Source organism: Carassius auratus, unplaced genomic scaffold, assembly GCF_003368295.1.
Source record: "Carassius auratus strain Wakin unplaced genomic scaffold, ASM336829v1 scaf_tig00216504, whole genome shotgun sequence".
In the NCBI taxonomy this organism is placed as follows: Eukaryota; Metazoa; Chordata; class Actinopteri; order Cypriniformes; family Cyprinidae; genus Carassius; species Carassius auratus.
The window spans coordinates 348100-363959 of NW_020528604.1; the positions used below are offsets into that span (position 1 = coordinate 348100).

At 36.2% G+C, this 15860-nt stretch overlaps 1 protein-coding gene and 1 long non-coding RNA gene across 3 annotated transcripts in view; one reads left to right on the forward strand and one right to left on the reverse strand.

Moving 5' to 3' along the window:
- Positions 1 to 15084, reverse strand: part of LOC113098301 (contactin-4-like) — a 46622-nt gene extending 31538 nt beyond the window's left edge. Inside the window, exons 1-3 of the mRNA XM_026263323.1 lie at positions 14948 to 15084; positions 5752 to 5884; positions 2426 to 2601 (exon numbers count right to left, since the gene is read on the reverse strand). Coding sequence (XP_026119108.1) covers positions 2426 to 2601; positions 5752 to 5884; positions 14948 to 15002 — 364 coding nt within the window. The 5' untranslated portion in view covers positions 15003 to 15084. The remainder of the gene's footprint in view (positions 1 to 2425; positions 2602 to 5751; positions 5885 to 14947) is intronic.
- Positions 4023 to 14309, forward strand: LOC113098302 (uncharacterized). 2 transcript variants are annotated; one of them, XR_003288984.1, is made up of 3 exons: positions 4023 to 4100; positions 5758 to 5890; positions 14101 to 14309. It is a non-coding gene; the product is annotated as an uncharacterized LOC113098302 (long non-coding RNA). The 2 variants fall into 2 exon arrangements; XR_003288983.1 differs by lacking the exon at positions 4023 to 4100 and adding an exon at positions 4487 to 4535.
- Positions 15085 to 15860: the final 776 nt, after the last annotated feature.

Below are 15860 nucleotides of genomic sequence, written 5' to 3' on the forward strand. Positions count from 1 at the left end.
AAATGTGCATGTGAGCAGTTACAAGTAAGATTAGTTAACTTTGAGGTTATATCTATTTTAAAACCTTACAAAATGATCTAAAAGCGTTCTAATGCATAAAAAAAAAAAAAAAAATCTACTTATACCGCAATAAAATAAGCAAATTTGGGAACATAGTTCTTGGCCACTGGAAGCCATTTTTTGGTTTAAACATTCATAGTCATTTATAAGAGCCATAATCTTCAGATTGAAAAATATGCAGCAGGAGAAGTATCTCTTTTGATTATTATTCAGGCCTCTCATTCAATGCACTACTCTAAAAAAAAAAAAAATCCAAATCTTTACTATAAATAGACTATGACTAAATCGGTTTCAAAGTAGAGAATGTGATTTCACAGGAACTCTAAAACATTCATTGGAAATGTTTCAAAGTTGTCTCTAAGGTTCCAGTGCACTGACATATGAAACATCTGAGGTAACTGAAGATGTACTGATATAAAAATTCTGGCCAATAACAGTAAGCCAATAATCTTAAATCACTTATCTTATGGATCACCACATTACTTGAACATTATGAAAAATAAATAAATAATAAGTAATTAAAACAAAGATTATCAATGTATGTTTTACAAGAGAATATACTATTTCAGTCTTTGTACTTCAAAATTTCAGTGTGCTACTGGCAGTTTATTTGCAATTATTTGTAATTAATAAGTTTATTACCAGTTTCCGTTTTTTTTTTTCTTCCAGTGTGAATAAGTAAATAAATAAATACAGAAAATACTATTCAGTATTTCACAGTGTTACTTTGTAAATTTTGTGAAATGTAAGTGTGACGAGTGGGGCGGGCGGTGGAGTGGAATGATTGGAAATGAGCGACACCTACTCCAGCCCACCGCCTCCAGCATCCCGGCCCCGCCCACTCGTCAAAGTTAGTAAATTGAAAATAAATATTAAGTAAACTATTAAGTAATATAATATGAATTAAATCTTACACTAAATATGTTTCAATGTATGTCACTCAAGTTGACACCATTTCCAAATTAAATTGAAGATTAGGCTTGCAAACAATAGTTTGAAACCACCAGAATTTATATCTGCACCCTGAAGAAGCTTTAGCCCTTCACAGATTGTCCTCTGCTGTTCCCAGACACCAATATATATATATATTGAATCAATGAGCTTTGGTGGCCCATAAAGAATATTGTCTCTAGAGTAGTAGCTGTGGAAATGCAATGCATCTTAAATGACTTAACACTTTAGATTTAGATTTATCAGAGAGTAGTTGTAATGTACAAAGCATGGATCGCTGTGGCTCAAACGCCATAGCCTTGCATTTCCACCATAAACTTATAATGATTTAAAAATGGTCCATAAAACCATTTTCTACTGTACCATAAAACCTCCCTCTCTTGCCTTGAGTTTTTCCGTAATCCATTCTCAGGTTGTGCACGAATGATCATGACAAAATGAATTATAAGAGTACTAGTGTACCATGATAAGATATGCAGATGCACACATTTGTGTCTCAAATTATTAAGCAGATTCACCAGGGAATCATCAGCTTGTGAAGCTTGCTAGCAACCATACAGTAGATACAGATGTCAAATCAAATGAAGCAGAAAACACAAAAGATCAACACGATTAGGCGAAATAAGAATGGCTACACTGCACCAAGTGTCTAAGAGCGCTTAAAATATCTAATTAAGATAATAATAATGGCTATTAGAACAATCTAGGTTAGCACAAATACTGCATTTGGAGCATGTGCAAAGTAATCCAGCAAAAGGAAGCCAAAATCTGCACATCTATCTATCTATCTATCTGAAATGTAAGATAGACATATCCAGTGTGGTTTATTATTATATTATATTATATTATATTATATTATATTATATTATATTATATTATATTATATTATATTATATTATATTATATTATATTATATTATTATACTCCAGTGTGGTTACAGGCATTTTGACTACTTCTAAATGGGGTTTGATTTATCTGATCACAAAATGTTTTGAAACTGTTTAGAAAGTGGTAGAAGTTCAGAAAAATATGTTTAACTTCCATAAATGGTTATTTTAACTAAGAAGATAAAGACAAATGTGATTCATCATGATTTAAGCTTTTTACCATAAGATACAGAGCAAATGCTTTTTAATTCAAGAAATACAAACCCTTTAGTTTATTGGTTAATTTGAGTCATCATTAATGAGTCATTTTTATGCAATATGGATCATCTGCTGTATGCAGTGCAGTCCGCAATATTAACTCAGAATACATTCTGAGCCAATGCACTGCATATGTATCCACTTTGAAGTACAAGTTCACAAAGGTGTCATGAAAAACAACTAAAACCACCTCAAATGATGTGGAAAAGACTAACCAAGCATCACTGATCTCAGTTTTTCAGTTGAGAAATGACTTAACAGAGACTCACAAGCAATGTGAAGACTTGCTTCTCTGCTGAGAATAGTCCCGAAAGAGTTGGAGGCCAGACACTGGTAGATACCAGCATCCTCTTCCTTATTGAGCTGGCTGATTCGAAGGGTTCCTCCTGAGATGCTGTATCGAGAGCCAGGTTGAGGGGGAATGAAGCTGTCATTCATTTTCCACCTATAAAATACATGCATAGTTAGCAGAGAGTGAAAGGAGAGTCTGGAGTACTAGAAGATATTTTTATCTTCATTCAAAGTGAAACATAGTGAAATACATTTGTTTGTTATTTGCAAAAATAATACTATAGTTCTGAGCATGGACATACAGTGCCACATGACAAAAACACCAGTAACAACAAAGTAGAAAGCCATTAAGTAGAAAGACAGGACTTTAACAACAGATCAATGGCCCATAACAGTCACCCCATGATATCAGAAACCACAGAACCCCAGAGACGCACATAGAAAAGTCTCGTCTTTACGTCATCACACAATTAATCAATACAGTCAGGAAACGTAATCACTGTCTTATCTCATTATTAAATCGTAATCACTGAAAAAAACAGACCTCTCTGTCAATGTGGCATACAAATGAGAACAAATGAGTCTGCTGTTTGAATCCCTCAGCAAATAAGGACCATTTTAATTGACGGACTGGAGAAAACAGAGAAGGGCACAATAGTGGCCATCTGGTTTTAATGTGGACAAAGACATGATCCACATCAATTACCTGTCTGATTATATGCACAATGGAAATCAATATAATGCACACAAAAAACGAAGATACTATGATGCCACGTTTCCCCGCAATACACTAAAGGCCACGTCTATGACCATATTCCATATTGATAGAAATCTGTATCTTGCTGCATAAGTTAATGCATGGTACTTGGGAGAGATACTATATTTGCATGCATAGTCCACTGTTAGCTCTGCCTGTCACACAAACTCAACGATGCACTTATAATAAATAAATAAATAAATAAACTGTCTTACTAGATCAAAATTCTTCCAGGGACTATATGTTGTAGACATACAGTGTTAAATCTGAATACACTGAGTATTTTTTCCATCTCCAGAGAAAAGCAACAATGCAGTTAGAACCTTCCACTCTTTTCACATTCAAATGCTGAAAGAATTTCAGTTTTACAAAACTATCATCTGAACAGAATGACACAATTTTGACCTTAGTCTATTGAGGCCTTTAGCCCCTGAGAACAGTACAAAGATGACTTTAGTTGCAGAGTTTGCCCCAGAGTTCACTCCAGTCCTGTAAACTACGTTTGAAACTGTCCAAGAGTTCGCCCCTGTTCCCTTCAAGGTGGCAACTTCCATTGCAGAAAAAAAATCTGGGTCGTGAAAAAATCATCACAATAGTCTACTAGTATAAATAACAAATAAAATATTTCTAAAAGCATGTAAATATACAAAAGCAATTCAAAAGTAATATAGGCCTAGACCAAATTAGTCGAGAAAAAGGTGAATCTCTGTGCCAGTCTCCTTCTGGTGCCCCCCCCCCCTCCCCCACCTCCCAGTGGTCTGTCCGATTATGCTTCATTCAATGTCAAATTTGGCAGACACCGACCACAGACATGGCCTCGAAAAGGCACCAAGAGTCGGGGGCGGAAAAAAGAAAAAAGAAGAGACAGCGGGATGATGATCGCGCGTCGTTTGTAGGTAAGACAATGTTCTGAAAAAAATGTTAGTTTTAAAAGAAAGGCGTTAGGTAACGACGTTATTTTTTCAGTAACGCGGTAATCTAACTAATTACCTTTCCCGTCGTTACAACGCCGTTAACGTTAATAAACGTTAAATGCGGTGCGTTCCTATGCATTGATTTAATAAACTATGCAATCCGAACAGACCCCTGGCTCACACAGCGAGTGAGCAGGCGGTTTAATGAGATAAGCGGTTGTGATTGGCTAAGGCAGAGTCATGTGTTTCATGGTCGCCAATCAGAGCCAGTGTTTTTACACACATGCCGGCACACGCGGTTGCGCCAGCAGCGCCAAACACACACACACACACACGCAACAGCTACACAGAGATTCGCAGCAGAGATGGCGAGATGGCGAGTCAGGAGCAATCAGATGAAAAGTTGGCATTTTCAAGGTGAAGATATAAGCACTACTTCAAATTCATTGTGGTCAAAGGCAAGAACGTACATGTAATGTTTACATGCAATATGTGACACGCATTGCAATTTAATTTTCATTTATTTCATTGACAATACAGCAAAAAACAATAATATTGTGTAATTACTAACATTTAAAAGAACTGCTTTCTATCATTATTATTTTCTTTTCTATGCTGCGTGTATAACACGGTCAGTTTCAAAGATGTGTCAGAGCGTTGCCATTGTACTATTGCCTTGTGAGCAAGTGAGAAAAGTTAAATAAAGCAACATAGTAAAAAGATGAAAATTACTTGATTTTACTTTCAATTCCTTTTACATTCTCATTACATTTAAGGTATTAACATTTTTAATAACTCCGTGTAGGACGTTTCTGTACATAAATGTAAGCACTGTGGCAGTATGTACGCTTGTACTCAAGTACTTTTACTTAAGTAGACATCTGACTGTAGAACTTTTACTTGTACTTGAATAAAATTTAGCAAAGGGTATCTGTACTTTTACTCAAATAATGAAGCTGTGTACTCTGTCCGCCTGTTTATATATATATTTATATAGGTTACTTTTATGGTCATTGTGAAAAAATACAATATAAGCCTTAAAATTACTTTGGCACCTTGTTTAACATCCAATATTTTGTTTGATACATATACTGCAGTTAAAATAATATTAAATTCAATTAAACTCACAGAGATCAAACAAAAACAGGAGGGAGTCAAAAAAAAGAGCTCAGCCACAGAAAATAAGTGGCTGAAGAGAACAGTTTTTCAAAGATAAATTAAATCCAATTAGACTCAGAATGGGACTCCCATAAAAAAAATAAAAAAAATAAAAATAAAAAATAAAAAATAAAACAGAAAGGCCAAACCAGCTGATACTATTCAGATTGGTTTTGACTCAAGATGAGTCAAATCAAGGACTGTAGCAACAATATAAAGGGCTTGCTGTAATGGCAGCAATGGAGAGCTTCCCTCTGTGATAAATTAATGTGTCCTTGGCGGCTTGAAAAAGAGTTCCCTTCATGTTAGAAATACCCAACATGTGCTGAGAGCTCAGGAAAACTTCCGAGATTCTTACACTCAAACTCGAGCCTAGACTGAACAGGTTAATCAGGTATTTTGGATTGTCTATTTGTCTTTGCCACGGACAAAATATGTTCAAACAAAGCTTGCCACTGTTACACTGGGATCTCACCTGTAGGACGGGGGTGGATGTCCCTGGGCTTCACAGCTGAAGGTGACCTCCCTGCTGGGCTCATTAAGATGGAGAGGGAATACAATACTTCCTGGCTGTTTGGTGAATACTGGCCTCAGAGGACCACTGCCTTCTAAAGGTGAGGAGGAAAAGAACAGAAATACGCTGTTAGTCAATGCTAAAATTAGCATCGCTTGCCTTTTAGAGCAAAGCTGTTGTGAAAGGTATCCATCTGTTCATTGGATGAAAGCCTAGCTGTCATTCAGTAGCTGTCAAGTGGGTAGAGTAAATTTGGCGTGATCAAAGTAATCTTACACACCAAAAGAGCAACACATAAGTTAAAATACAAAACTTTTGAGCTTAAATATTGATTTGAGACAGTACATTTCTTTAAATAGCTTACTGTGTACTGCTTATCTAGTACCATCTAGTACTTATCTTTACTAATCAAGTTAGAGGAAATAAGAGCTTATTCAGTTTCCAAGAAACACATGGTGACCCACTCGCTAATGTGATTTCGTCATACCAAAGACACTAACTTGCTGTAAAGTAGCTTAATTGTGTGTATCGTGTAAACACTTAAAAGCCTAGAAATTTTATGGTTTATTATTCTTCGTAATTACATGTTGATGGTTAGTGCAAACCACTTGTCCTGTTTTATTAAGCACAAATGGCCTTCAGCAAGATGAGACATCCACCCAACAATGAGCAGGATAGAGAGTTTTTAATGCAAGGGTGAAGACAATTTGCATAATCTAAAACTCATTGTGTGCAGATTTACACAACATAGAGCCTAATGTTACGCAGTGTGTCAAAAAAACAAAAAAACATCTCCATGTTTTGTTTTTTCATTCTACTAAAGTAACCAGTGTCACATCTTGATTTTCTAGCGAGTAAACTAATTTATATACAGTTCTTAATCTTTGTCTGTGTAACCTAAATATGACATGCAATTTCCCCAAACAATTTTTTAAATATATTTTATTAATCAACATTAATAATTTTATCAAGATCCATAATTAACAATAATGATTTTTGTCAAATGTTTTGTTCCACATCTGTAGTGTGAAGATGGCTTTTGTGGATGTTAATAAAATAATCTGACTGATTAAAGTAATTGGTTAAATTTAAGAATTTTGCATAAAAGACAACACATATAACAAAAAAAAAGTAAATATTTAAATCAATACCAATGGGGAATACCAATAGTCCACCCAAAAATGAACATTTACCCACCCTTAGACATCTCCAGTACATCAATTAACACCTTGTGAAGCAAAAAAGCTGTGTTTGTAATAACAATACAAAAATAAAAAATAAATAATAATAAAAAAAATCCACTGAGGAATTTTTAACTTCAAACTGTTACTTCTAACATACAGTGAAAAAGTCAGTTCATCTGAATCAGGAGAGAAACATGCACAGAACAAGCACCGTTTAGAAGCAAAACTAGTCCAAAAGGGTTTAAACAAATGGATTTTGATGGACTTTTTCACTGGAGGTCATTGCCTTTATTGGCTATGTACTTGTGTTTTGTCCAAAAGTGACTTTTTGGACTGGAATGTTGTGTATTTCAAATATGTATTTGAAATACATATATCTGAGATACTGTTTCTATCAGCTATCAGCTGTTTGGACACCCATTCACTGCAGATGATCCATTGGTGACCAAGTGATGTAATGCTACATTTCTTCAAATCTGTTCTATTCCTAATATCGAAAAGTTCATTTCTGACACCAATGCATTCAGACGTACTACAAAAATCTCTTTCTTCAATAGAATCTAAGGCAGCAGTCACGGCTCCCCAAGTACTTTTTTTAACTTTTTAGAGGAAAGCATCCTCTTGAGAAATTAGTTCATGTTAAGCACATACTGCTGGTTGTTTATTTACTTTGTGCAGATATCAAGTTCCAGAGGGGTGCAAACTGAATTAATGCATCTGAAAATTCGGAACTAACAGGTTTTTTTTTCCATGCCAGAAACACTAAATTGGTCTACCTAGTGTTCAATTAGCATCTCACTAATGCAGGAGAGGTGGGGTTCATTGTGATTCTGGGTGATAATAGAGCACAGAAGAGCTCTCAGCGGAGGTGTCTGAAATCTATTGAATGGGGAATACACTGCACCAGGGCTAATTTCAATCTCACTGTCAACAAGGGCTTTAACTCTTAAATGCAACAGGAAACATGAGAAGATGAAAAGACGTGAGTGAGAGCAAATGATAAATTGATACTTCACAACCATAATATTGACTCAGATTTCCCATTTGCTACCACAGTGCTTTCCACTGTTTAGCTGATCCGTATTTCCAAAAGCCCGGCCTCCTGCCATTGTCAGTTCTGGTATGATTTTATTTTTAGATTAAAATGTGCAGACTATGCTGATGCTATTACAAAAAAGAAAAAAGAGTGCAGCTGAACAAAACATCTGTAGCACTTTCTAAAATTACTGATATGCATGCAGTGATATTTTTTACTTAAAAACTAAATTATACACTCATCCCCATTACTAGAATTCAGTAAAGGTGTAATTCACATGTTTTTCCGAAGCTAATACAGAGGAGACATATCCAGTTCTGTGATAATAAGCAGCAAACATGTTACATGTTATCAGTTAAGTACATTTAAAAGTTCAAAAGGACCAAAAAAAGATAGGGAAGGAGGTTTTCTAATGATATGCCCAAGTTCTGATTGTTGCCTTCAGATCAATATAGTTAGCGTAAAATGTTGACTAAATAAATAAATAAATAAAATAGCAAATTGTGCTGTTAAAACAAGGGTACAAGAACCCCCAGGGGTCCACGGGAATGTTTTATTTATTTATTTATTTTACAAAATGTATTTTTAGGGCTTTCAAAGTTAACTTAAGTTAATTAAACTCCTGCATACTGCAGAACAAAAACTGTGCCCTGCATTTCAATTATGTCTGTATATTTTTTTCTACCCTTAAATTACAAAACCACAAAAAAAAAAGAAAAAAAAATACACATATATACAGTATATACTGTAATGGACATGAAGAAATCAGTTTGCACAGCTGTCAACCATTGAATCTGTATTGAGGTTCTTCCAGCCAATGACCACAGTGCAAAGGAATCAGTGTAGACCTAAAAAAGTGAACTCCAGGTGAAGGCTGTACAGCTACAGCAGCCAGGATTATTATACACACAGACTGGATAAGGACATCATGCTAAAAGTTGTTAGATGCAACAAAAGATTAATATGCGGTGAATCTGGTAAATATGTTTGTACAGTATCTGTAACGGAGACCAGCTGGCAGATTCTGTGCAGGCAAACCTCACTCCCCTGATCTCAAAAGGCACACTAACGAATTATGCAAAGGGCTGCGGTCTTTATCCTCCTTGTAAGTGCACCCACATGCTGGCGATCTGGGTTCGAGTCACACTCTGAGCTGATAGGGCCGTGGGGGTGAGGGGTTATATATAGTCTAACAAAGGATTAAAAATTTTATTTCACCTACTAGTCACCTACTGTTAATCAGTTCATTGTACTGTATCACTTAAACTAGAATTTATTGTTGTTGCTTTCCAAATACGTTGTGCTTGTTTCATCTCAAGTATAGGTCCCTGCAGGAAAGTAATGGGAGTTACCAGATCAGGGTGTTTTTACACCATGATACCTGATTGGTTGACGTAATAGTGACGTTAGGTTTAGGGGTGGGGTTGGGTAAGGGGGATCATTTAGATTGCATGATTTAGAAACACCCAGCAGTTTGAAAACACCCTCATGGTGATAAACGCTCTATTTTGTTCTGCAGAGACCTAAGTCTCTTTCATCTGGTCAGAGGAGAACTGCCCTTACCCCCACCGCCCCCCACCCCCGAGTGAGCCTGGTTTCTCCCAAGGTTTTTTCTCCCATTCTGTCAACGATAGAGTTTTGGTTCCTTGCCAATATTCCCTTTGGCTTGCTTAGTTTTTTTACGCTTGACTGGCTGCACAGACACTACTGGAAGAGTGCTGAACTGGATGATGACTTCACTGAATCATCAGTGAACTGACTTTAGCTGGAAAAATGACTTTGTTGTTGTCTTCTTGCATTATTGACAAATTATTTTCCTGTTTGACACTGTAAAGCTGCTTTGACACAATCAGTATTGTATAAATTGATATATTGATAAAGGTGACTTGACTAGACTCGACATAGTCTAGTAGTAATTTTATCTCTCTCACACGTGTCCCACATTCTCCCACATAATCATATTTGCTGTTCTGCAACAGAGCAATAACCAGGTGGTCACCCAATAGTTTCAATGGTTTTTGACTTGAAGATGAGGAAATACTACTGAAAAAAAAAAACCTTAATAATGTCCTTATCTCATTTGTTAAGATGGATATTTTCTTAGACAAATTCATTGATTTGCTTCAGGAGGCCTTTATTAAGCCCCTAGAGGTGTGCGAAGTACATTTTTATGATGGACGGATGCACTTTTATGGGCTTCAAAATCTGGACTCACTGCCATTATAAAGCTTGGAAGGTGCAGGACATTATTTTAATACAACTCTGATTGTATTCGTCTGAAAGAAGCAAGTCTTATACACCTAGGATGTCTTAAGAGTAAGTAAATCATGGGGTAATTTTCATTTATGGGTGAACTATCCCTTTAATCTGCAAGTAGCACAAAAACACCCTTTTTCATTGATCAGTGAGAGAGTCAACAGCGGGAAGTTTTAACCCCCAAGATTTTCTTAAGAAAATATTTGTGAACTTCTTAGAATTTACCTTTAATTTGTAATTAAAAAATTCATGACTTCATAACCTCCCACCACCCCACTACTTTTTAAACTAAAGTGACGCCCATGGGATTAGTAGATATAGTGTGTTCCACATGTACCTGCCAAAAACTTCTTATGCAATCTTCTGATGCACATGGACATGAAAGTCAGCCCGCTGAGATGCTATCAAAGGCTAAAACGCATTAATTATCAAGTGACTCACTCACGCTAAACAAAGAGCGCTCTCATAATCAAGGCTCTGGAACACGTCAAGTGTGGGCGTCAGTATTAACACTGCACTAAAGCATCTGTCTGTATCCGATCAAGCTGTTCAAAATCAACATGAGCAATTTTCCACACAACAGCTAAATGAGATATCCATACCAAAAATCTGGAACCAAAAGACATAAGGCGTATGTAAATAAAGACAGGGGTGAGAAAGATTTCAAAATGTCAGGTTAAGCTTGGAGCTGATGCAAACCTGAGAAATGCAGCCGAGAGTGAATTTCTATCATGCGAGGAATTAATGCTGCAATCACAGTTCATATTTGCCAGAGGACACGAGGACGGAACTGTCTATTTCAGAAACACCATGTAATTACAAGCTTTGGTGATGCTGCAAATATTACAATATGTTATTAAAATATTGATGGGGAGTAATCTGAAACCATGCTGTCGCCTACGGTTTGATATTACGTTGCGAAGACTTTGCTTTAGGGCTTTACTGGTGCTGTGATTTCTGTCAACAGACCACAGCTGTCCAGAGAGACACACAGTCGCTGAGAAATTATCTATCCCTTTTTCAGCGCAGAACACTACAACACAAAAGCCCACCTTTGTGAAAAGGGAGGTCATTATGAAGGAAGTTGGAGAAAGCAGGTCTCTCTCTCTCTCTATCTTCCTACCTGAGGGGGGAAATTTATATGGCGGTGTTGCCCCCTGCAGCAGCACCAGAGCTGGAGGGAAAAGCCAAAGAGCAATTTGGAGGCCCAAATAAAAACTAATCTCAAATTCAATACCATCTGACAAGCCGATGAATTCGACCAGCTTACCTCAGCATGAATATCCAGGAACAGACAGGGCGCACAGGGAGGGAGGGAGGGAAAGGGTTTAGATGTCCGTGTGCCCTCCAATTCGTTTGATTCTGAATCAAGGGTTTTATTCATCAAATGAAAAAGCCAATCTTGGTAAGTTAAAATACACACCTGCACTCACCCATGCAAACAAATACACACACACTCATACGTGCACAAGCCACGAGCCGTGAAGTGTAGGGAACCATGAATTTAAGGAATTAGATACAGCTAATTTGGTTAACTTTGCTGCTAACTGTAACAGACTTGAAGGAAGTTAATGAAATATACCACAATGGATCAATTATGCTGCATATTTCCAGGGAAGTCGTGGCCTAATGGTTAAAGAGTCGGACTAATTGTGGGTGGGGGGAGTGCATGTACAGTTCTCTCTCCACCTTCAATACCACGACTTAGGTGCCATTGAGCAAGGCATCGAACCCCCAACTGTGTGTGTGTGTATGTGTGTTCACTGCTCTGTGTGTGTGTTCACTGCTCTGTGTGTGTGCACTTCGGATGGGTTAAATGCAGAGCACAAAATCTGAGTATGGGTCACCATACTTGGCTGAATGTCACGTCACTTTCACTCACTTTCGTATGGCTGACCTTCTTCCTATTTATATGTATTTAAAAGTGTATTTATGAATTTGGTCTTTTTCAAATTCAAAACGTTTTTCTTCAATGCTGTCCCTGAAAGAAAAATAATGTATCAATTATGTGTCAAAAACAGTCAAATATACAATTTAATGATTGTTTAATTGCATACCCTTGTCAAAAAGAAGTGAACTAAACTTTATTCAATGTGCAGTTGTAGTGTACATCAAATCTTAACCCTTGATGATACGGAATATGATATCAATGAGGAAAAAAAAAATGTGTGATGTTTTTACATCTAAAAATATATCTAGTTTATAATGTATTACACATCTCCTATTTAATAAAAAGTAACATTTCATATCCAGCTGTTGCTCTTAGGCAACATTGTACTGTACCATCGTGGATCATACCTAACTATCATATCAAGTACCCTTTAAAAAATGTACTTGCAGATGAGATATTAATTAAATAAAATGCCTCTTAGGTGTACTTAAAGAGAGTTCACTTTCATGACTTTCTTAACACACTTAAGTACACTTTTAAAAATGTTTTTTTTTTTTTATAATCTCAAATTAAGTTAAACAGTAAAGAAAAATTTTAATCGTTGTTGTTGACTAAAATACTAAAACACATGTAAAGTACTTGATTTAATTAATAATAGTGATATTCAAAAATACATGTAAAGATAATATACTGTAGCCTATTTACAATGTACTTAAGTGAAAGCACTTAATTTTTTCTGTATTTTTTCAAAGCCATTTTTTATTTATTTTTATTAAGTACACTTTTCAAATGAATCCTGGAATGTACTTCTTCGGATCCTCTGTTGTCTAATATTTTGTTATATGGTTTCACTATGATTTTAATTTGTAAGAGCTTTGTTTTTATGTAATGTAGAGCTGCAGAGTCGAGATTTCCCTTCACTTGCATCATTATCTTCCTGACACTCTTTATTATATCTGATCCCAGATAAAAATTAAAAGGCAATTAGCTTCCCAAAATTTAGTAAAAATCATAAACCATCTAATTCAGTTTGCAGCTTTTGAGAAACAAAACTTGTGCCTGTTTTGAATTGAAGCTGAATTAACCAACATTTGGATGTGTTAGTGCTTTCCCTTGATTGTGTGGTTTGTGTTTTGTGTCTCTACTCCCCAATCAAAGCACATTTAATCAAGCACAATTATATCCTGCGCCTATTATATTCTACTGCAGTTGCAATTACTTGCCGCCATGTGCTCAAAAGACAGAAATTAAACAAACTGTTTAACTGGTGTAACTGTTCACTGGTTTTTAGTCAACTTTCAAAAAGACAAAGCAAATGAATGCAGTTATTTAAACATGTACATCTATAGAATACATTTGTATTATTATTATTATTTTTTTTACTTTCAAGAGTGTATCGAGTGCTGGCAATTAAATCACACATAATCATTTCTAGTGGGTTTGCTGTTAATGTAATTAGTATTAGTTTGGAGTGGATGAATAACATTACCATTTCATAATCCTGCGAGATCTTCTTTTAGCAGTATCAATTATTGACAATTAACTGTTATTTTGAAATCATGAACACCACTGGCAGAAGTGTCTTTGAACAGACTGAAAAATATAAAACTGATATTTAATGAAACATATTTCAGTATTCATAGAGCGATTCCTTTCTCTACAGTATGTACTACTTAGCATTGTTTAAATAAAGAGGAGTGGGGCTAGTTGTCACAAGGGCTATAGCTCAGTAACTAAAAGGTTTTCAATCAAATGTCAAACATGTGTTTTCTCTAGCAGTGAGATGTATGTTTTTCAAACCTAGTTTGCATACATTCAAACAAGAGTCAACTATAAAATGCATTCTGATGTCTTAACCTAAACATAATAGTGTGACAACATGCCCCGCTATTGGGTGAACACACCTGGCTACTATGTTATAATGAACTGAACCTCTTTTTCAGAATAATTCCACAACATGACACAACCTGGTGGCGGAGAAAAGAGTGCTTTCAAAAATCCCTCGCAGCAGGAGTGAAGATCATGCAAAAGAGCAAACAGCCTTTTTAAATCAAAGACTTAAAAGTGAGAGGATTAAGTCTTACCCTCCCAGTGACTGAAAGACAATGTAACTGCTTCATCAAAAAGAGATCAATAAAGGGGCTTTTGTGCTTCCACTAGGCTAAATGAGAACATAAATTGTGCTCTCCAATAAAATAATGGCTGGTAGATTCATTTGCACATTAACCTTTTCGTGTATTTCAAAGGTCTGGTTAAATTATCACCTATTTTCTCCAACTTTGACACAAAGCAGCGTGGCCTTTAAATCAAGAAGTCTGCTGCCATGGTATAATGCTCTGAGTATAAGAGGTATAGTCCAGTGACGATGGAAATATGTCTAATGTATATTCTACCCAAGATGGATGAGTATAAAGCCTAAGCATCGAATCCCATAATTCCAGAAAGGAGTAAAGTGTTGCCACGGAGAACATAATGACACCTTCTTACCGCTGCCATAAATGCAAAAGCACCTATTCTTTATATGATGCAATATATATTACTTAATATAAAACCGCCACCCCATGGCATGACTGTCACACATATTGTGTTTTTGCTCATCTCACCACTGCGCCCATCCGTAAGAGTTGGATGGCTTTAGCTTTCACAAACAAATTGAAACCTTTAATTGGTTCCAGAAGATAAGAGACATCCCTGAATGAGAGGTCTGCCCATAATAGTAAATGACAAGGACAAATGTATGCCAAAGAAACAGACAGGAAAGTCTATTGAGGAGGTTATTAGGATGCCTACCTGAAAGGCATCCTATGAATAATTGCAGCACCAGCAGTTTCCATGACAACCCCATTTTAAATATTTGGAGGTCAGCGAGAGCTCACATTCAATTGAGGATAAACAGAATGCCGTCTTTGTCCAGACTTGATCCTCTGTGCCCTGAAATCAAAAGACAAGATGAGAAGAGTTAGAAAGAGTTAGCCAGACTAAAGCAGCCATGTTCAGCAACATTTCCTAGCTGTGTGTCAGGTAAATTAGTTTGTTTCTTCATGAAACCAGATTTGGAGAAAATTTTGCATTACGTCACTTGCTTACCAGTTAAATGGGTGCCATCAGAATGAGAGACCAAACAGTGGATAAAAACATCACAATCCACAAGTAATTCACACCACTCCTGTACATCAATTAACATCTTTTGAAGCCAAAATCTGCATGTTTGTAAGAAACAAATCCTTTATTAAGACGTTTTAACTGTATTGTGTAACTGTAAGGTGTATTAATTGCCAAAACAGGAGTCCATAATCCATAATAACACTTCCTCCTTTGAAAAAGTCCATCCTCTGTTCTCATTTTAAAATTCACTGACTTATTCTTAAGAACTGTTTTAGACTGTTATCGCTTGTAAAGAGTGCTTGATCTCTGCATATTTCTCTCCTGATTCAGACGAGATAACTTTTTCACTGGAGAAAGCAATAACATTGATAGTAGGGATGTAACGATGCACCACGAGCCGGTTGAAAATCAATACAAATACGTGATGATTCAAATCAGTTGAGATGTTAAACGAATGGAGATACGTTTGGGGGCAGGAGTTTATATAAATGTATCCCAGTTAAACTATGGTTAATATAGCAAAACGCCTCAATGTTACGCATGTAACCCTAGTTCCTTGAGGGAATGAGACGCTGCGTCGTCAACGCTTTGGGGAACG